The sequence below is a fragment of the Perca flavescens genome, chromosome 16 (genome assembly GCF_004354835.1).
Source record: "Perca flavescens isolate YP-PL-M2 chromosome 16, PFLA_1.0, whole genome shotgun sequence".
NCBI classification, from domain to species: Eukaryota; Metazoa; Chordata; class Actinopteri; order Perciformes; family Percidae; genus Perca; species Perca flavescens.
In genome coordinates, this window is record NC_041346.1 from 21,309,291 (window position 1) to 21,331,332 (window position 22,042).

The 22,042-nt window shown below is 39.9% G+C and overlaps 3 protein-coding genes across 6 annotated transcripts in view; 1 reads left to right on the top strand and 2 right to left on the bottom strand.

The window, feature by feature from the left end:
* On the bottom strand, window positions 1-5,534 carry oacyl (O-acyltransferase like). The gene is made up of 15 exons (XM_028601098.1): window positions 5,393-5,534; window positions 3,645-3,778; window positions 3,479-3,557; window positions 3,237-3,372; window positions 2,888-3,090; window positions 2,506-2,718; window positions 2,312-2,414; window positions 2,111-2,212; window positions 1,822-1,987; window positions 1,646-1,725; window positions 1,425-1,535; window positions 1,184-1,307; window positions 865-1,051; window positions 315-457; window positions 1-186 (listed from the first exon to the last, which is right to left on the bottom strand). The coding sequence occupies exons 1-15, from the start codon at window positions 5,487-5,489 to the stop codon at window positions 82-84; spliced, it is 1,983 nt and encodes a 660-aa protein (XP_028456899.1). The 5' UTR covers window positions 5,490-5,534; the 3' UTR covers window positions 1-81.
* The window catches only part of grp (gastrin-releasing peptide), a 25,737-nt gene continuing 7,929 nt past the window's right edge, over window positions 4,235-22,042 (top strand). For all 3 annotated transcript variants that reach the window (XM_028601101.1, XM_028601103.1, XM_028601102.1), the window contains exon 1: window positions 4,235-4,611. Coding sequence is in view for 1 of the 3 variants with exons in the window: in XM_028601102.1 (XP_028456903.1) it covers window positions 4,572-4,611 (40 nt within the window). In the remaining 2 variants the exon portion in view is untranslated. The remainder of the gene's footprint in view (window positions 4,612-22,042) is intronic.
* On the bottom strand, window positions 7,272-21,047 carry znf532 (zinc finger protein 532). 2 transcript variants are annotated; one of them, XM_028601096.1, is made up of 9 exons: window positions 20,950-21,047; window positions 13,217-15,533; window positions 12,756-12,937; window positions 11,864-12,040; window positions 10,904-11,066; window positions 10,312-10,635; window positions 9,355-9,467; window positions 8,453-8,591; window positions 7,272-8,370 (listed from the first exon to the last, which is right to left on the bottom strand). In XM_028601096.1, exons 2-9 carry the CDS (start codon window positions 15,500-15,502, stop codon window positions 7,885-7,887), a joined length of 3,870 nt encoding a protein of 1,289 aa, XP_028456897.1. In that variant the 5' UTR covers window positions 15,503-15,533; window positions 20,950-21,047; the 3' UTR covers window positions 7,272-7,884. The 2 variants fall into 2 exon arrangements, with proteins under 2 accessions (XP_028456897.1, XP_028456896.1); XM_028601095.1 differs by lacking the exon at window positions 20,950-21,047 and adding an exon at window positions 19,558-19,826.

The following is a 22,042-nucleotide window of genomic DNA, read 5'->3' on the forward strand; positions in this document are numbered from 1 at the left end:
TAGGGGCATTAGCTGAATAGATATAAAAGAATAATAAATAAAAGAAATAAAAGAAAGTCTTTTGTGTGCTGACTTGTCTTGTTATGTACTGTTCCATTTTAGGAGAAGGTATGGCTTCTCAACCAGCACAGTAAACACATAGCTGACCACCAGCGTGAGCACCAGGTTGCCAAGGAACAGGTACATCTAAAGAAGACAGGAGACGTGCAATACATTAAGTTAGAAAGGGATACAAAAACATTGCCTAATAAAGCTCAAATCTGAAACACCTCAGCATTACGCTTGATGAAACTGAATAAAATGTGCTGACTTACAAAGTTGATGTTTGAGTAGTGGATTGGGGTCTGTTGCAAGCCAATGTAGAGGATGATGAAGACAGGATGTGTCAGATAGCAGGCAAAACTTATGTTGGAAAGAGGGACCCAGAATTCAAATGACAAGAGGCTCTTGATGAAACCTAGAGAAACAGTGAGAAATAAGATTTTTTTTAATACATATTTCTGCTTTCATCTGACTGTACTCACATGTCACTTAACAAGACGTGTGCAGATATGCTATGTATTTGTATTCATATTAGTTTTCCCAAATCATTGTATTGTATTATTTTGAGTATTGCTTAGGCTGAAAAGGCCAAATCCCCCCAAATTGTGCAGTACATTTTCCTCATATTGCCTATAGCTACTATTGAAGTATGAAATAATTAAACAGCAAGTTACACTATTATAGTGCAGTCAACCATTGATCAACATGATCAATAGTATGCAGAGCAAACAAATAGTTGATCATTTGTTAAGATGCATATTTCAAATTTTATTTAGCTTTTTTCTGAATATGGTATTTGGAACATCTCTGCTCTTGGTTTACCTCCGTAACCCTCTTCACAGGCCAGTATGATCCAGGTCACGGCCAGAGCCCAGAGGGGCCTGTGCAGTCCCTGGTAGAGGGCATGTGGTACAGATGGATAGGCTGGGGTCTCCCTGAGGATGTAGGCCAATCCAACCACCACAGCCATGAGTGACAGACAGCAGATCCAACCAAGTGCTGCCTGCCACTGGAGCAACAGCAAGACACCATAAGCACATGAGTGTGATGGCAGCATTAGCCACTCGCTTGTGTACAGAGTCTGTTTCGACTTGATATCACAAAATAGCATATGATATGTTCACATTTCACAATTTTTTACCTTTTGCTTTAACAGCTGATCTTTCTTTGTTGTCAAATATATTCCAGTCAAGATCCCAATTAAAAACGGCCCATATCTTGTGTATGGTTTCACATAGTAATACAAGACATAATGCTCAGATGTCCTGCAAAATAAATAAAATAATTTAAAAAAATTGGAATGGCTAATTTCCTGTCACATTTCATGCATTCGGTTCCTAAGCTGTTTACATTAATACAAGATCACCATCACTACACCTTACAGTGTAGACGGCTGAAAGACTGGCAGCTGCAGGAGTGCAGTTATAACAGCACCAGCCACAGTGGTCATCAGCAGAAGGCTTCCAGCGACAACCACAAACACACCTCTGTTTCTGATAAACAAAAGACAGAATGAATAAGATTACAGGACTAGAGTTGTATTAGTGAGCTGTGGCCATGATTCAAATATTGAATTTGTCCAAGGTAGAAATCAAGGACATACATTCTATAAAAATAGACGAGCAGAGGAGTGGTGGCATAACACTGGAAGTCCAGGGACAGGTACCATGTCCAAGGAATACACTGAGGAAAGATTAGAAAATAAAATGTTAACAAATAGGTCAGTGTAGACACATGTCAAAATAGAATTGGAGCTACTGAGTTATTGCTTAAACTTACTATCTCGTGGACTGGGAGGAGATTGCTAATCAACAGTAAGTTAGCCCACCAGTACGTCTTACAATCCATTAGTGTATCTATGAATGGGAACCAGTAGGGTCCCCACTGGACCAGCGAGATGAGGCCAATGGTTAGACACATAATAAACAGGTGCAGTGGTTGAATCCTGTAGCAAAGGAAAGACAAAGAGAATTTGCAATTACTGTATGTTTCTAGTTTTAGTTCACACACACAATGAAGAGCTTCTACAAAGTCAATCTGTTTTTATCAAATGATCAACATACAGTACCTTTTAATCCTCCTAAAGAGGTAGTTGGCCACCAAACTGGGGCTCAGTTTGTCTTCAGCCCTGTCGATGGAGCCCAGCAGAGACCTTGCACTAAGCAGACCCCTACAACACAAAAGCTGCTCTATAAACCGCTTTTTACAGACACACTATGGCAAATCCAGCACTGTTTAAACTGTCTAAACTATGTTGTTTCAGTCTCACCCTAGCAGCAAAAAGGTGTCCACAGCCAGGAAAACAGGCCCGCTGATGGTAAGCACATGCACAGGGCTGCTTTCAACAGTTTTCTTCCAGTCTTTGTAGTTATCTGCAATAGAGATAATGCAGTATATAAGAATATATAAGTAAGTGAACGACGCGCAGACTGAATGAGCAAGTGGCATTGAGTCTGGTCGTACCCAGGTTGTTTATTACGGGGAACTGTGCAGAGTGTCCACATATGATCCATAACAGGCTGAGAACACGGATGCCATTTAGGGAGGAGTAGCCTCCTTTTGTGATGGATGAGGAGGTGCTAAAGACACCCTGGCTGGTGGTCTGTAGAGAGAACGCCTGAAGGCACCGGTACATACAGCTTCGAGGAAAACAGAGTGGAGTTTCCCCGGTGTTGTCTACGAAAGACAATATTCAATAAACTTTTCGGTGTTCAACATTTACTTATGATCCAGCTTCTGTAGTCCAATCACAGAACAGCATTATGCTCGTGTGAATCATCTGGTAAACATTTTCAGGAAATCTCAGGTAACACGTAGTTAAACACAAAATACACATTGTACTTACTATTACTATTTCCCTCTGAAGTGCTACTATAAATATCACTACTATAGGAGCCGTTGGTCTTCAGGGTCCCATAAAGGTTGATGCCAGTGTTTAAACAGGAAGACTCCGCTGTGTGACTGACCTCTCTGTTCCGTTGCCACCTTATTATAGCTGTAAACAGGGTAGCCGCAAGAGGAATTGCTACCATTATACAACACACAAACCTGCAGGAAAAAAGTTATCTGTGTTAGGTAAAGACTCCCCAAAAACAGAAATGTATGAGACACTTCTCCAGTTCAGTTTACAAGTATGCACGCATATAAGACAGTAGAGAGGATTTGAACAGAGTGACATCCAATCATATACTGACAGACAGGTAACATCTGATGCATCAGGGGCAATGTTGTTGGACAAACAGTGGGTCATGATCATCTCCTGAGTGGACTGATTGACCAAGATGGGAGGTAAAGGAGGAATGAGGGATATCTGGCCAAACTGAAGTCTCCCTGTTAAAAAAGAGAAGCAAGCCACGTGTAAACACAAGTATTGGACTGACTGAGTGGTAAGCAATGAGACCAGAGAAAACTTAAACCTAAAAATAAAATCACTGACCGTACAGCACCAACATTTGCACGTCGTCTTCTTGGCAGGAGTCAGGGACACAAATACCCACAAAGTACTGGACAGTTTCCTATGGTAGGAAAAACACTTTGTTCAAAATCTAAGTCAAGTGTCAGGACGACATTTTATTTTCTTTAATTACATTGTTTGTTGTTACCTGCCTGAGGAACACCTGGCAGTACTGTCCAGAGAAGGTGGGACCGTGTGCAGAACGACACTGCTGCAGCAGGCCCGGCTGGTTGGCATTACCTCCTTCGACATTGCTACCCATCTTTCCAAATGCATCATACACTGACAATACACACAAGCACAACCGTACAACACACAAATACAACTTAGCGCAAATAACCAAACATCGATGATCCACAGTCCTTTGGGTTAAAAAAAAGAGACTGACTATTGAAATAAACATGTAAATTGTGATAGGCTATTGATGATGGATTATGATTGCACAAAGTTGTATGCTTCCTTAATTTAAAAATAAATTTGGCGACTCTTCAAAAACCCATTTGAAGCTCTAACAGGTTGAAACTGTTTCTATTTCCAATATAAGCCTAAAGTGGCATGGCTTGCTATTTGACTTTATTGCATTTTAATCAAATGATATATGTAATTTGAGTCAGCAGAAATTAAGTTTTCACTGTCTGTTGCTATACAATGTAAAAGATGAAATTGTGTAAACATAAAATACATCTAGTTGCCTCAATGGAGTGAAACAGCGCCACTCTGGGTTGTAACGGTCAAAGCTGGCGTTGCATTCTTACAGGTGGTGAAGACGGGACAGGCGAAGTTGTTTACTGTTTTTTACTATCAAACAATCTGACGCGGTCACTATGATGCTACTGTAAAACTGAATGGACAATACTTAGGAAGAGAAATTACAAAGTAAAATGTGAAGCCAGTCATACTTTGGCCTCACAACAAAACAACAATAGTTCATATTTAAATGAAACAACAGCCTGTTTTTTAGTGTTGCCTGCTAACGTTAGCCGTGTTGTTGTGAGACTAGTTAGCTAGCAGCTAGTTCTGTGAGCAAAAAAACAAATAACATTCTGAGCAACAAGTGGAACGATAAGTGCATTATATGACATGGATATGGACTACTTCAAGGACTTGCTTCAACGGTGAGTTAACTGTGTCTATCTGTCTCTTAACGCTTGTTTTTCTCTCCAACAGTTACATGCATAGATATTGTTCTATATCTATGGTTACATGTCTGTTTAGTTGTTATGGAGATCATATTGTGTAGCCTACATTTACAGGTTGTTCATTCATCAATTTGTTGTTAGTAATTTGAAATTATGTTTTGGTTTTAAACTGGGCTTTATGATAGTGATAATAATAGAAATAAAAAAGTGAGCAGACAACAGAAATGATCATTACTATAACCACTTTCACCATTATATAAATAAGTGTAGCCTAATCCTTTAAATATCTTTGGTGTAGTTAGCATTAATTGATACGTTGTAGACCTAAACGATAAGACTATGTCATCTTTTTGATGTGATCATAAACTCTCAAATATTTTGTAGTACAGTATATTTTATTTGGAAATAAGGAATCTAATCTAAGGAAATACATGTGTTAATGTGCAATTAATGTAATGTTCTCTTTATTTTTTATGTCATCTAAAAGTTTACTGTTATGTGGTTTGTTGCATTACATATTAGTGGGACGGTACAACAAACCTCACATTGTCCTGTTGGCCTGTCTAACTTGGTTTTTGTTCCACTCCATGGCTAAAGTGAAAACTTAGTTTCAAAGTTAATGTAACTGACCCTTCTCAAAGAACAGCTGGCCCCTGTACTGTAGTAAATGGACCTGAACCTCCACTGCCCCAGGCTCAGTAACTCTACAACTTTAACATACAGAAAGAAAAACCCTTTAAAAGTCAGCAATACTTACTGAGAACAGCATATTCCTTCGGCCTGTCCTGGATAATTTCCCAGAGGAAAGTGTTGGTATCCTCCGTACATCTTTGAGACACAGTCAAGGCCTGCATATTTTCCAGCGCTACACTACACCCTGCAAAGAGAAGGAACGTTACCGCCAGGGCCATTTTTAGGACTGACTGCATCATTTCAGTAGAGAAGTTGTTTAAATAACATAGGAGAGGACACATCCTCATGAAGAAGGTAGCTTGAAATTCACCTTGAATGGGGTGGATTAAAAAACTGCTTTAGCAACTGCAGATCCTCCACACCTGGTTTTCTAGATCAGGTGTGAACAGGATTTGGTTACATGAGGATGAGAGGAGAACAAAAAAGATCCAGGCTTTGATTATGCCCACCACACAGGAACAACATAAATAGAGGCGGGTTGTTGTCCCATCACTTCCACTGAAACGACAGGTGTTTTACAGTAGTATTAGTCTGATTTTATTTCCCGTAATCATTTAACTAATTTCTCTACTGAGTTTGTTTTTACTGGAACTATTTGTCTCAAGCTAAAATATGGGAGAAGCAACACCAAACAGTCCAGTAATGGTAATAAATCACCCATGGCCACTAGATGGTGAGATTGTCCTAAAAACCTACATAAAGTGCCATGCCTTTACCAGACAACAGTGAGGGAAACCATATACAATTAGTATGATGCAGCTATCCATTATAATCCATTCTTATTTTTGAAAGTAGATAATAATTTAGTTATGTGGCACCTGATTTCAAGTGATTAGATCAGAGTTACTTTTTACTCCACAGTGTGAACAAAATTAAAACATGTTTTGTTTTGTCAAAGAAGTGTTACATTCTTCTACCACACAGAAGTACCACACTTTGGTTAAACCGGCATTAATAGATTTTTTTTTTTGGCCTCTTGGGGGTTGATTTGGTAAAGTTCATATGGCAAGACAGTTGCATATTTTTTATTCATTTAGAATCATGGATTAGGTGGCCTTACAAATGTTGATTGATTATTCACTCTCCCTTTAGCTCTGTATACGGCACTAATACAAGCATGAATATGAATAATCACAAGCGGATTTCTGATATATTTCCACAGAGAAGAGCTGATGTCTCATGTGCAGTCGACATCAGATCTTGCCGCTAGAAGGTGACTTTGTTTATTGACATAAAGAGCAGATTTGTACACAGGCATCAGAAATGTCTAAAACAGCAGCAGCAGCAAGATACATTCTAATCAACAAACAATTCACAGACTGCTTCTTACATGCAGTTTTACAGCGCCGGACAGTTAAAGTCTTATTGTCAGAATAGAAAAGTCTACTTTCTGTTTTTTTTGGAAATGCTTGGAACAAAGAAAGCAATGGAAAACAATATTGTGATTCTTACAACTTTCAATTATTTCTCATTTAATTGATCTGGTTGTCTTGTATCACTAATTCAGTTTCCAAGTTTACATTTTCTTCAGGTTAGATTTTCCCAGTTATTCCTGTCAATGAACACTCATGATTTCACATTAAACCAAAGAACTACAAACTGAAAAAACAAGAAAGAAACTTAAAATGTTATGTAAATGTTATTACTTACGATGTAAAGAAGACTGCTGTTAAAAGAAAGGCAAGTGCTTTTTATCTTATTTTAAATATTTAGGTAAACCTTTAGTGTGACTTTTAATCACAAAGAACTGGCATATAAGACACAAATTTGGCCCATATATTTGTCTTTAAAAGACTCCTGTTTCTGATGTAAAAAATTGTTGTGTATGTATTTGATATGTAAATAATAATTTGACACAGTGGTATAAAGCTGCAGCTGAAAATAGGCTTTACCTTTGTCTGATATCTTCTGATTTTTCACTTCATTTCATCTCAAAATGATGCAGAGATTTTGTTTTAGGATCAATAGTTTCAGGATGTATTAGGAGGAGACCAGACCATTGTAAAAGCCGAGGAGAGCTCAGAGAGAAATATGAGGCAAGTTATCCATGAAATTAAAAAAACCTTAGCGGGGGTAATATGTACTGTACTGGGGAAACCTGAGGCTCCCAAAAGTTATATGTATATTTTTCTTTCAGACATTCATTTGACATTAGCAGCATTGCAAACAGAACACTGCTGACTGTATGAGGATTAATCCCATTACAACAATATATCCATACATGATCTAGCCCTAGTGAGAATAATGGAAACTGTTTAAAATTAAAAAGCTCTTTCTATAAAAAAGATATATTCAAAGCCTATAGAAACATCTATGTGTGTACAAAAACTATCTGGTTCAATTTACTTAAAGACACAAAGTGACTATGACATTTATATTTATAATATACACACACACTGTATATATAATACATATCTGTGTGTGTATACTGTATTGTAGTACCTTACATGTACATTGTGTATACAGTATACTGTAATATACTGAAGGTTGTCTGCAGCACGCTAACAAACTGTAAGTTTTAAACTACAGTGCTTTAAATGGAATGGTTTAAAAGTGTCACTTCTCAGCGGCGCTCAGTCTCTTAGACTTTATGAACGCCATCCCATGTGTCCTCATGTGGGTATTCAGGTTTCCCTCCGTTTCAAACATCTTCCCGCACACTTTGCATTTGGTATTTGGTGTCCCGTCATTCAGCTGGTTCTCTCTCTGACTCTCATCGTCGTCCTTGCCCCGTGCGTTGTATCGGGCGAGGCCCTGCGGCTCCTTCAGCCGATGGACGATAAAAAGGTGTCGGGCCAGCGAGCGGTGGGAGGTGTAGCACAGGCCGCACTCCTGACACTGGTAGGACGAGCCATCGGACTTGTGCTGGGGAATGTGCTCATGGAAAGCCCCAATGTCCTCAGTGGTGAAGCCGCAGACGGCACACTTGTGAACTTTAAGGATGTTCACCTTGAGCCTCTTCAACGGCTGTGAGTCGGAGCCCCTGCAGTTCAATCCTGGAGACCCCTCATCCTCTTCTGGCTTCCTTTTGGGGCTGAAGGTCTGTGGAGGAGATTAAAACGATCAGTTAGGAATGACAGAACCATGGAAATCACTTGTAAAGTAAAAATGTGTGCCACAGTACCGTTTCTTTGTCAGGTAAAGCCTCGATATTATCAGAGTTGACCGCCTTCCCCTCTGGGTCTTTGACTTTATGCATTAGATGAATGTGCTGATCCAGCAGCACTCTTTTTGTGAACGGTTGACTGAGAGCTGGGCAGTGCCTATCAAAGTACAAGAAAATAAAAATGATAACTCCTCGCAAGCTGATTTTTGCTTTCCCCACAATTTGCTTTTATTTTCATTATTAGTGTTTTCATTTTGAATTGTACTGTGGAAGCAAAACCTCCCCAATTACGTAATTTAGGCTGCTGCATCGACCCAATGTGTGCCTCTTGAAATTTGACAACAACTACATGTGGCTCCTTATTGATTATTGGCTTGTGATACTCTAAAGCCAATCATCTTGTTTTCCGCCTCTGAAAAAACAAGACTGTCCTCATCAGAAAAACGAGCATTGAGATGTTTAAGCTAATGGACAAAAACTATGTGTAAGTGACAATCCCTGTCTCTCTGCCTGTCTTGAGAAAAAGTAGTCTGACATTACTATGGAGCCACAAAGAAGTCAGGGTGGATGAATCGGTCAACAACACAGGAGATGGCTATTCATTTCATATGGATCATTGATTTCTTGTAATCATGACAACAGTTGTTTGCTAACTGTATCCAAGTCGTTATTATGGTAACCATGATGACCAACATCTTCTAACTTTAACCTGCAGTTATAGTAGTAGTAGTAGTGTAGTTTTAATCCAAAACATAATCTTTCCCTAAGGGTTTTGTGCCTAAACCCAGCCAAAACGTAATCATAATATCAGATCAGAAAACGCTTGTATTTGTCGTTCTGGAGGGCATGGTGGACCAACAACGTATTTTGTCGTTAAATTTGGACTTGTTGTCAAAAAGACAGTGGGTGGGTGTACTCACGGGCAGGTGTAGACCTTCCGCAGTCCCTTGTGTTTGAGACGGTTGTGTCGGCAAAGACTGTGGGAGGAGCTGAATGACTTGTCACACTGCCGACATGGGTGTTTCTTCAGTATCTGCAATATATGGAGAATGCATGATAACTTTTTAAAATATAGGCAGTTATCATGTTTCTACTCTAGTGTGACTTGTGGTGGAATGTAATTGAGGACATTTATTCAAGTGTTACACTTAAGTACACATTTGAGGTACTTGTACTTTACTTAAACGTCTATTTCACTGCATTTTAGAGGGGAATATTGTACTTTTTACACCATTACAATTATTTGACAGTTAGGCCTACAGCTACAAATTACTTTACAAATTAAGATTTTACATTCAAAACTCATGAAGATTTCCTGGAATATGTTTTTTCATATTATACTATCCAACAGTGTAAACAATTTAAAGCTGAAAAATATAGTTGATAAATTAGTTGATTGACAGAAGATTAATTCAGAAACTGTTAAAAAAAAATACTTAATTATTTTAATTATGACTTATTTGTTTTAGTTTGTCCAATAGCTAGGCAAAAGCATTGTGAATGTTTCACTTCGGGCTCTGGGTAATTTTTTTACACACCAAACAATCAAAAGCCTTATATAAAAAAGTTCATACTGCATGCTAATAATATAAAGGACAATAGTAAACATTGTTCTGCACTGAGTATGTATGTAGTATACCTTTTGATACTTTCACTACATTTGAGTGAGAATATTTTCTTTGCCAACGACTACTTCGTAGTTCTACGTACTACGTTATTGTTGTGCACATAACAAAGAATCTTCAACCTTGAATACTTCCTCCACTGCTGTAGGACTTACAGTATCAAATCTCTAAATTTGTTTCCCTTACCATCCCTAAGCAGAATCTCAAATAATTATCGGAAACTTCCTTATGAGAATGGTTTAAAACATTCACCTTGCCATGTTCGCGCCTCATGTGAGCCACAAAGTCCTCCCTGGAACTGAAGAGGCCACTGCAGTCTCTACATATATATCCTGAGCCGGGAGGGTTCTTGAGATCCGCTGAGCAATTACTGTTTGTTTTCTTCATAGGTGAAGGTGAACGCCTCTTTTCTCCCTTGTCTTGACCACTGACATTTCCTCTATCTTTTTTATTATTATTATTATTACTAGGGCTGTTGCTGTTGGCACTATTAGAGTTAGTGGGCTTGGTGCTGAGGGGGAGGTGTATGCCCAAGTTTGGTGGACCCTCGATAGTCTTCAGGGTACCATGGATGGCCTGGAAAGGGACCACACATCCAGATTGAATGATAATGAAAGATTTATAAAGCACTGGTATGTGAAACATTTCTGGACTAAACTAATTAATAGTACTCATGGAATTTGCCTTACAAATTTAAAGATAATACTGTGCTATATTCATTAACCCACAGCATGAGGTTTGATTGTGGAGATAAATAGAAGTAAAAAAAAAAACAGACTCACACATCCATAAAAAGTGGATATTATTTTAAAGCATGCCTCAAATAACTGCTTTTTATGCCCACCTTGATATGGTCCAACATTAGCTGTTTCTGTGCATAGTGCATGGAGCAGTCGGGGCATTTGAAAACTGAAACTTTATGATTTACAATGTGCTGGTCAAAGTGAGTGTAGAGCAGGGACTGCAAAGTGAACACGGTATCACACATGGAACACTTATAGATCACCCTGTAAGACAAAACAAATCATCCTTAAAAAAGCACTGTAAGTTCACTGCAAAATATAAAAAAATAGGAAAGAAAGCTGTTAGTTTTGCAAATGTTTAACATGAAGCTATCAAACATTCAGTTGCAGTTGTATTCTTGCAGCTAATGTCTATCTCTTAACAAATCTATTGGATAGTTTTACATTGTGATATCAAATAATTAAACATACTGAAATAGATGCTTTAGTACTTTGAATTTTGTTTCACATTGGATGTTTATTTAGATTTTAAGCTTGGGGCACAACCAGGCCCAAACCCAAACAATGGTACAAGAACACCTGCTCCTAAGCACCCATGTCATCAGTAGTGCTGATGATGGACTGTATGCAAGTCAGTGAAAGGTTACCATGTGGAGAAAACAAACCCAAGTTAAGCCACCATGTCTAAAACCCCCAAATCTTGCTACTGATGAAGCAGCGAGGATGATTTTCCTTTGAAAAATGAATTGGACGTGGGTATTAGGTTATATTGGTGTGTGCCTGTGTGAAAGGAAGAGCGTGTAGATGTGTTTTGACAATTCTTTGAGGAAAAATCTAGTCTACTGTGTGTGTACTGCTTACTGTTTGTATTTAAATACTGTATATATTAGATTTAATTTGGCATTGAATTACATTTTGTGTACATCAAAATGTATACCAACAACAACAACAACAACTGGAATACACTTTGCTGGATTTGGTCTTAAACAGAATATAAAACTGAAATACATTTGGTTTAGATTGGCATATATGAAAAAGTGCCCACAGTGTTTTTGACCTACTTGGGTTCTCCTGCCTTTATTCCTGGATGCTGTGTGTTCACATGGGATTGGGTTGCAGGCGCAGACTTGAAGGCCATGGGGCAGAGAGGACATTTATAGAAGATCTCGCAGTGAGAACTCTGGATGTGGGATTTTAGAGTTGCTACATCAGCGAATATCACACTACAGTGGATACAGCTGGAGGGAGAACAAATAAGAGTTGGCAAAAGAAAGATTTAAATAAGAGAAGCACTTTGGTGTTTCTAATTTAAGTCTTAAAATGTTTAAGTTTAGTAGTTTGTTTTTATTTGTTTAATTGGTGAGCCTTAGCGGACTGATCAGTACAGGACACAGACTTTTCTTTGGAAATATGCATATTCACTTTATGGTTGAGAGTTAGATTGCAAGATTGATATCTCTCTCTTATCAATTGTCTCATCTAACTCTGCAAGAAACCGAATTGCTGTGAAAATATCATTACCAGTCAGCAATGCAAATATATTATAACAATGCAGATTTTAACTTTGAGACAAGATGTTAATTTCACAACATTTTGATAGACCAGACTCATAATTTAACTATTGGTCAGATACTTTGTTTTCAGTTTTAATGGCTTGTATCTTGGGTGACTCCACAAAATAAATGTCCCAATAAGTTTCATAGTGAATAATACCCCTTTCAGTAATATGGGATTGTCAAGTTGAGGCCAATGTAATAATAACTGTAATTAGAAATGACATTGTACTTAGATTTAGAAAGGAGGAACACTGCTCAAAGGTCAGATTTGACTATCCAAAAAAATTAGGGTCTTAACAGAAGAAATAGTTTGGAAATTAAAGTTGAAAAACTACATCTCAGCACAAGACCAAAATGCAAATAAATAATATTATGATTTTAGTTAAAGTAGACTGACCGGTAGCCGACTCTACGGGTGTAATGCAGGCAGTTCTTGGTGACATGTGATTGGAAGTGGACAGATCGGCAGCTGGCACCACACTCAGGGCAGATGTAAGGAGACTTGTGCTGGTGGATTCGCTGGTGTGACAGAAAGCTGCACTGATTTGGGAGAAGCATTTGGCAGATGGAGCATGTTTTCTAAAAAAGAGGAGATTAAGAAAATCATTTTATCATGGCACTGAAATGATTGCACCCATAATTTGAGGGGTTATCTTTGAATAAATGATACTTCTTTTAATGTTTCATGTGGATCCAAGCTGTAGTTGTGCTTCAAATGTGAGTCACGTACCATTGTCTATGGGAAAAATGAATGGGAACCAGATCCTCCCCAAAATAGCTGCTCCCACCAATAAATCACTAAAAGGCTGATTAATTAAATAAATATTAAGTAGCAGTTCACAAATTAAAAATACACACCTGCCCACTGGACTCTGGTGCCTGTTGGTAGTGCATAGCTAGCAAGCTGTCATCCTGAAACATTTTGTTACACTCCAAGCACTTTAGACTGTGCCTGCAGAGCTTTGATGCATCATACTCTAACGGCATGGCTGCCACAAGAGAAGCACTGCATGGAGCTGAAATCACTGTACTTTGGGACCCTCCACCAGCAACTCTCCCTGAGATTTGACTTGTGGATGTTTGTGCTTGGAGGTTGGGAGTGGTGCCAGTAATGTTGGGTGGGGCTGATGAGGGTGTTGTGGTTATCATCTGATCTGCAGGGATGGGTTTTAGGATTAGATGTGAGCACTGCATGACAACCCCTTTGTCCTTGTGGCCCCTGGCATGAGACAAGAGGCTGCATTTGTTGTAGAACACTAGACTTTTGGCACAGTGGTTACAGGTGACCTCAATCCGCACACTACGACGTTCGTAGTGATGTGTCAAGCTTCTCTCAAGAGCAAATGAATCTCCACACTCCAGGCACTTGTAGCCACGTGAGGGTAGCGAGATACAAGCTGAGGTTGGCGGAGAGAGGTTCGGGACATACACAGGGACAGGATTTATGCTACTCAGGACTTTGTTGAAGGCGTCCACTACAGAGCTTTGAGAGCTGGTGAACACTTGAATCCTAGAGACTTTTTTTGAGGTCCGGCCAGCCATAATTGTCTGCTGTTTGACTTGCTGTGGATGTCTTGAGGAGGACAGGGCTTGTTTGAGATCACAGACAGCAGAGGATACAGTCTGAGGCTGAAGATTGAGCTTACTAAAATGGACAGTCTTTGGCACAAGTTTGGGATTAGCCAGACTGGAAGCAGGTACCATGACAGTCTGTTGCTGGATGGCATTAGCAGCTTTCAAGATGGCACTGCTGGCACTCTGCACTGACGCAGCGGGGATGACTGTTGCTTTGACTGTGGTGTTGTTAGCTAGCTTCAGGTTGATGACCTTGGAACCGGCTGTCTTGACTGCTGAGACGGGCAGGAAAGCGGTCGCCACTGGTTTAATAGTCATTTGCTTGGCTATTTCAATTGAAGGGCCTCCAGTGGTGGCTAATACTGTGGTAGTAGATGAGGAATTTGCACTGGTGGTTGCAATGACAAGAAGGCTATTCTCGTCTTTTTTCAGACCTTCAGGATCAAACTCTGGTACAACTCGGGTGACAGTACGCTTGATCTGGCCGGAAGACGTCTTGATTGTTTTGATCCTGACTTTTGGGATGACCGGGGTGTCTGTGCTTGAGGCAGGGGAATCTTTGCTGCTACCCTCACTGATGACACTAGAGGGGCTCTCTGGTTGTTTTGTTAGCAGCCTCTTTGCAAATTCTAGGGCTGACTCCTGCTCATGTGGCTTCTCTGGAGCTCTTGGATTTGTATTAATCGGAGTGGCTTCTTTTTGTGTTGTAGGACAATCCAAAAAAACCAAGTCTGTAGCACAAACCTTTTTGGCACTCAGGGCTGCAATGGCTGCTATACAAGATGAAAGTTTTGCAGAGGACTTGGCTTTGACTTGAGACATACTGGACACATTTACAAGCCCCATTGGCTCTTCAGCCTCATTGCACTCCAGACCTTGATACTTGGGTACAGTTCCCTTTAGATGTTCCCCCTCATGTAAGCTTGATTGAGGGGGCTCGTTAGACTTTGAACCTCCCAGAGTGCCATCTGTGTTCTTGTATTGATCAGGGTTTTGGTTTCCATTTGCTCCGGGCTGAGAAACATTGTCCACTGATACAGAATATTTGGGATTCTGGTCCTCTGTCCTAGTAGTGGATCTAAAGAATGACTGACCTCCCTGTTTGTCCATGGGGTCATCTACCTCAATTTTATCATCATCATCGAACTCTTCAGCACTGGAAATGGGGCTGAACTGATTAAAGGTAGGTGATTTATTGTTAACTGGTTGTTTTTTCTCCCTGGGAGCTATCCATCCATTCTTCAAGAAGCCATTATGAAGTCCATTTCCAGTGCAACCAGAATTGGGTTGGGGGTGGAAATGACCACCCTCCTCTGATATGATTTCACCATGCTTACTAGTGTCTGTGTTTCGGATGTTCTTGACAATGACACTAACGCCAATGTCTTGTCCTGTTGAGGGGTTGTGGGACTCCTCTTCATTGGTAGTCACTCGACCACTAGGTTGCTTGACCTGTCCATCATGGTCATTGTTGGGGCCAGATTCAATAGCAGTTTTAGGATCCACCATGTCTGGGATGTCGAAGGCCGCCAGCAGGTCATCGAAGTCTGGCGTTTTCATATCTCCCATGGTCCTGCTTCTATTCTGATGAGGGGATCACCTGGGTAACACAGATGAAATGGTAGAGTAATGAGCAATGTAAGCCATGTTTATGTTTTTTTAACTATATCTAATGATACGAGTTCATCAACATCATATAAGATATCACATTTTGCAATAAATGTCTTCTTACTGTCTGTTTCAGTTGTTTGTATCTGATTAATGTAACAGAAAAACAGAATTGAATGTAATCACATTCTTATTACTGTTACTGTAGTCTCGCATTGCCAGACCTTCCTCCACAGCACTGTGGAGGATGGTCTGGCTAGTCCACACAGCATTCCGGGAAAAAACGTGCTCTGGTTTATTGCCATTTCTTTAAACCAATCACAATCGTCTTGGGCGGTGCTAAGTGCAGGATGGAGCCACGGTGCCGCTGCTAAATAGCCTCAGGAAAGAACTTGTACGTTTTAAAGGTTGTTTTAGTCATGCAACAGAAAACTCAGATTCAACAGATGTCTAGCTAGCTGACTGGATGTACCCTGCAGAGATCTGAGGAGCAGTTAACCATAACCATAGTTTAAAATTACAACACAAAGAAAGCAGAAAGTGAGATCATCCGGCCGAAAAGAGTTACATTCGGTGGAATTTCCGGTGGCACTGGAGCAATCCCGAAAGTTGAACGTTGTGGATATAGACTACTGTTGCTGCAACATGCTGTCTTTTATGTGATAGTGAAAGGGGAATAATGGTTTTACTCATTTATCTTTGCCAAAAATCAGCATAGCAGATCAAGGATCAACACAGTGTACTATTATAGTTGATCCCTTGTGATCTGGTGTTGGATGTTCCTAGCCTATTCATGGCAATCTGTTTATTAGATTATTAATTGCCGTGTGTGAAGCTGATATTTTGGTTTTAGGCTTGGGTAAGATAAAAGACAATAATATCCATAGATCATAGATAACATAAGGTTCATATTCTTGTAGACATGAATTTTCAATTTTCATCCTAAATCCATCATTATCTTTTCCTATGGTAATTGGAAGTAACCAATCAATTCATATTGAGACTAGAATTTGCTTAGGTTAAAAGTAGGGTTGGCTATTGTTTGTTTTTTTTCCGATACCGGTGCTAAAACTTTTAAAATGGTGCCGGTGCCTGAACCAATACTAAGTATATATTTAAAAAAGAAAAAAGGAGCACAAAACAACAGTTGGCGACATTTAAGAAAGGCTTGTTTATTGCTAAGGCCATATGGTCAAAATGAAATGCTTTATTAAAAATGTAATAACAATAACTTATAACAATGACTTATTTCACCAGTAAACAACAAAAACAACCACTAGATTGAAAAAAGGTATTTTACAATAACTTTGAATGCACCAGTTTCAAGTGACACAGCGTCTGTGTTGTTTTTCTGACAACGGCAGCTGCGGACTGTTACGTCTTGGTGTTGGAATCCTCTACAGTGAAATAAAGTCACACCGTTTAACGTTAGCTGTCAGCATTTTAACAGCTGTGTTTAATCCAGCTGCTAGCTAACGGTAGGCTAACGTTACCTGCTGCCAAGTGTATTATGTTGTTATTATGTATTATGTGTATATGTCACATGCAGCGATGCTTCTGTTGCCTCTAACGTCCGTTTTGGAGCATCAGAGGGCAGCGCTGGCATTTCAGTAGCACCGAAATGAGGCACCGAAATCCGCGTTACTATTCGGTCCGGTAGATACCGGTTGTTAAGGCACGGGTGCTGTAAAAGCCCCGAGTTTCAGTACCCAACCCTAGTTAAAAGTGATAAATTGGTTATATTTTGCAGCAAAGACTAAGGCCACTGTAATATGATCCTGTTCATGAGTGTCTCTGCTTTTCAGTTTTGATCAAGTTGGAGTGTGACATTGGGAAATGAAGTCAGCAATGCAAAAATCTGTATTCCTTGAAAAATTCATAAATTGTGGGTGAGAAAAGTATAAACAATCCTGTCTTAGCCAGTAAAGGAAATAAAACAAACACAATTTTTCAAAGATAATGATTTAATGGAATTTTTGGCATGGAGGGTGGATGTACATTCCAGTCAGTATAAATTATTTAGAGTGTCCTTCACATTTACTAGACTGTCGATTGTTGACTGTAATGGAAGCAGCTGCTCAAGACATTCTAAATTAAAAATACCTGTTAAAATCATTTCTTCACTAGTTTAGAATTTCACATACTGATTTCCTGAGGCTATTCATAAAAGAATAATTAACTGTTTTCAGCGCTGCTCTCTTGGATTCTGAAAAAAAAACTGAAGCACAATGCAATAAAAAATGTTTGCATTGCAAGTTTTATATTTTTCATCCCTTTTATAGTTAAATATTATAACAGACAATGGCATTACTTGAGTTCTTGAAAGTGGTCTCATGTTTACTGTTAGTGGGAAAGGTCCTAGCTATATACTGCATGAAAGAACAAATTAATGTTATTAATAGTGTGATATTACACAGATTCCCAGCTTGTATGACTTCATCATTCATTTGTCACCACATTGTGCAGCAGTGTCCATATATAGTACAGCTTATAAAATACCATGTTAACTATGACTTAGTCATTGCTTTCTGGTGCTTGATGTTTACTTAATACATTAGCAGACTGAGCTATGGTTCTCTCCTGCTACATCTTCAATTCAGTCTGTGCACCACACTGATGCAAAGCTCTTCTGAAAAGATTTGTCCAGGTGACGTACAATTAGTCCTATGTATGACTCATTTGTCCTTACGTTGGGTAACTTTATTGAGCTGTTTCAGAGAGAAACCCCAGGGAACCACTTGCTGGTCACCACGGGGGGTAGATTTGACATTTTGATTATATTAAATGTGGGTACTTAGCAAAACATTTTCCTCTTCAATCAATACACGGTCAGGATTGCTATAATTAAACAAATGACATAGGGAGAAAAACAGTATACCAGTGTACTAATGTAATCCATTTTACTTTTCTTGAAAAGCTTCCAATGGACTTAGGCAAGAGAGGCATCAGAGAGTTCCTCTTTTTTAATATACTATATATTCTGATCTATAATTATATATTATAATTATGAATATGGTCCAAGTAATTGATACAATATAGACAATTAGTACTTTTAAAAGTTTTCCTTTCAATAATTTTCCTGAGTCCTCAGTGATCAGTAGACTGGCAGCTGGTTTTAGGGGTGAATAAAACTTCTAAACAATACTTAAGCTGAATGAAATATGTAAATATGAACATGATGACAGGGGAAGACTTCTGATACGGTGATGGAAAAGATGTAATGGTCACTCAAGCAAACCCGTTTATTTATCGAAAACAAGCAATTTTCATAAACATGTTTTGTAGGTGAATTCTTTAAGCAAAAGGTCTTACAATGTTATTCAACATCAGAAAAACTTAACTTTCAGTGGGTTATAACTCTTCAGAACCAACCACTCTTTATTTTTCTTATAGTGAGCACTGCAAATAAGATATGATTGGACTGAAATGCACGAAATGTGTCTGTATTTATTATGGGTGTTGGGGACAAAAGGCACAGCTGCTGATCTGCTTACAGTGCGTGCAGTTAAACCAGTACTGCTCTTTGCATGGTCAAACACATCTGCACCCACACACAGACCTACCAATCTTGTAGCCTCATCTTTAATTAAAAGAATTCCAAAAACAATTCTCAGTTCAATCCAGACGATGGGGTAGTTGTAACAATGACGTAAACATAAACAAAATGACAGAGACAAAGGGAGAAATGTTATGGAGGGAGAGGGCTGGTAAGAAATGCAGTGAGGGGAAAAAATGGCTGCTTAGCTTTGTGAGGCTGCAGCAGAGAGAGAGAGGCCTGGTGGAAAGAACAGCTAGTCACAGCCATGACAGCCAGAGCAGCCTGACGTACAAAGTAAATTAAGGTTAAAAACAGACAAATGTGAAAAATACACAGAATCCCTCTCAACAACAGCAGTGTAATATACACATGCACCATTACCACCTGAAATCCATAATCTATGTAAAACTAAAATCTCAGCAAAGTGAATGTAAAACGACAATGGTGGAAGCATGCAAGAGAATCAGCCACTCCTCACCCTCTTGCTTCCGTCCCTCTCCAGCCACTAGCCAAACCTTTCCCTTCTTCCTTCCATCCTGCAACAAACAGTCACAACAATACTAACCCTCAAAAAGCCACCCACCCCACCCTGCCTGGAGGAGGAAAAAAAAGTCCTGCTTCTTCCCGACCATGCAAAGGCCCAGAATACAGGGTCAGGTTACATCCATGGATCTGGTGAGTGGTGGTGGTCCTGGGTAAGGATTCTCTGCACCACTAGCAGCCCACAGACATACAACAGACAGACAGATCATGTGTGTGTGTGTGTGTGTGTGTGTGTGTGTGTGTGTGTGTGTGTGTGTGTGTGTGTGTGTGTGTGTGTGTGTGTGTGTGTGTGTGTGTGTGTGGGAGGCTCCAGGCTGCAGATTCACAGAACTCCCAACCAGCCACGTCCCCCTGCCCTCGTCCCTTCCCAAATCTCCCTGCCCCCCTCGCTATGAGCCGCGTTGCGTAGCACACCGACATCCAGCGAGCAACAGCAGGAGCATGGTCTCTGCCTGTTCCATGGTAGCCGGTGGCTAAGATGTGAAGGGCTGCCATGAAGTAGCTTGGGCTATCTCTATCCGTCTGGAGCACAGGGACGGCATTGTTCCTGTCAGCCCTCTGTCTGCCTCAAACCGGTTTCATCTGGTTCCGGTCACCCAACATAAAGCCCTGCGCTGCAGTACGGCCTCAGAAACACACAGGCAGAAGCAGTGTGCCAACCTACCTGGAAACACTGCAACATTTTTCACCAAACTAAATGTACAGAATATTGTCATACATTTAGTCAAAAAAGAACACAACATTTAATAGACAGGTGGCAACATAAAGGAAATTTAAAGGAGATTAACTGCTCTGGTTGGTTGCACTGCCGTAGAATAAGTCCAGAAAATGCACAAAAAATATGGTGTTTGGGTTAGCACAGTTACCATGACATTTAAAAACAGGACAACAGTAAAGAAAATGAGAAAAATCATACAATGTGAACAACTAAATAGGTTGTAAGAGGTATGATTTAAAACAAAATAATGTACAAATGGTGGCTGATAACAGCAACTGAGATTCAACTTAACACATTGAAAGGAAGGAGCATATTTAGGTAACCATGATGGTAGTAGAAGCTCAGTCTGGTACCTTGGCCTATTTATCCCCCACTGCTCTCATCCCAGACACACTGGTAGTCTAGTCTAGTATCCGAAAACTAAAATCTTTCATGCAGCCCGCAGCAGCATTACACCCATGTACAGGACAGACAATCTGACATGGGCACACACAAGCTATACATGCACCATGCTTTCCATCAAACACGTCACCCCTGCCCACATATGCCACCACACAGACACACATAAACATGCACGTTCATGCATATATAAAGGTAAATGTGGCATACCCTTGTCAAATTATCTTCCACTCTGAGAGATATTCAGGAAAAAAATGTCTTCCTGTAGAGGCCTCAGCACCTGCCTTTACTCAGCCCCAACCATTCCAGTCCCCATCCTCCTCCTCCCCTCCCCCTCTTCCACTCTCCTTCACTGGGTCAGTCCTAGATATTAGTCCCAGTCCGGGCCTCGTTTTCTCCTAAAGCCCCCGCCACCACCACCACCACTACGGCCGTTCATGAAGGGACGGACAGAGAAAGGGGGCAGTGTTCAGCAGGCGAATCAGGCCTTTTGTCTCTGTCTGTGCAGGGGGGCGAGGGGACTCTCCACTCTGGCTCTGGAACAGCAACAGCAGCTGGTGCAGAGAAAGAAGAGAGAGAGTGGGAGACAGAGGGAGGTGGGGGAGATAGAGAGGAAGAAAAGGAAATTAGCAGGAGAAGAGTAAATAGGCGCTTCAATTTTTTACATGTTCTTTTAGGCCTGTGCCATAGCATAGCCATATAGCCAATTGGTGCGGGGATATGTTCATAAACTCAATCCTGCACATTTGTATTCAGGAATTGATAACATTATATATTTATAACATATTGCATAAATAGCGGAGGCCTAGGCCCAACTGCCCATTATCCGGCTATGTATTCCAAGGTCAACGAGTCTTGTGTCGGCTTCTCGTTATTTAGGATGGAAGTGTTATAAACTTTGATTTAAATCTAGCAAGACCCATACCTACATGCATACATATAAAGCACATATCAAAATAAGAGATATATGGCTACTTTTCAGCCTAAAATGGTATGACAACACATACAGTAATGGCATCATTTTCTTCTACACATGAAGGATTGTAACTCATTATCATGCCATGTTGCTATTTCACAATGCAAATACGAGCATGATTTACTTATTCATGTAGATTCCACAGCAGTGTACAGACAGAAATAAAATGTTATATTTGACAAAAACAAGGCAATTTAAACGTAAAAGGTGGCATCCCATTATAGTACATGTGATAGATAAATTGGTAAACCAAACAGGATCAAAACAAGTATTTCATAACCTACCTGGGAGACTGCAGAGAGAGGCTTTCAGCTGAATAAGGCTGTC

Bases quoted from the DNA above. Each gene is read 5' to 3' on its own strand.
- oacyl (XM_028601098.1), bottom strand. From the start codon at position 5,489: ATGCAGGCCTTGACTGTGTCTCAAAGATGTACGGAGGATACCAACACT. The intron at 2,415-2,505 runs GTACGACCAGAC...TCTCTATTGCAG, and splicing joins CCCCGTAATAAACAACCTGG to ATAACTACAAAGACTGGAAG. The intron at 1,052-1,183 runs GTAAAAAATTGT...CTGTTGCTCCAG, and splicing joins ATCAGCTGTTAAAGCAAAAG to TGGCAGGCAGCACTTGGTTG.
- znf532 (XM_028601096.1), bottom strand. From the start codon at position 15,502: ATGGGAGATATGAAAACGCCAGACTTCGATGACCTGCTGGCGGCCTTC. The intron at 10,636-10,903 runs GTGGGCATAAAA...GTCCCTTTCCAG, and splicing joins TAATGTTGGACCATATCAAG to GCCATCCATGGTACCCTGAA. The intron at 8,371-8,452 runs GTACTGTGGCAC...TCTCCTCCACAG, and splicing joins CTTTACCTGACAAAGAAACG to ACCTTCAGCCCCAAAAGGAA.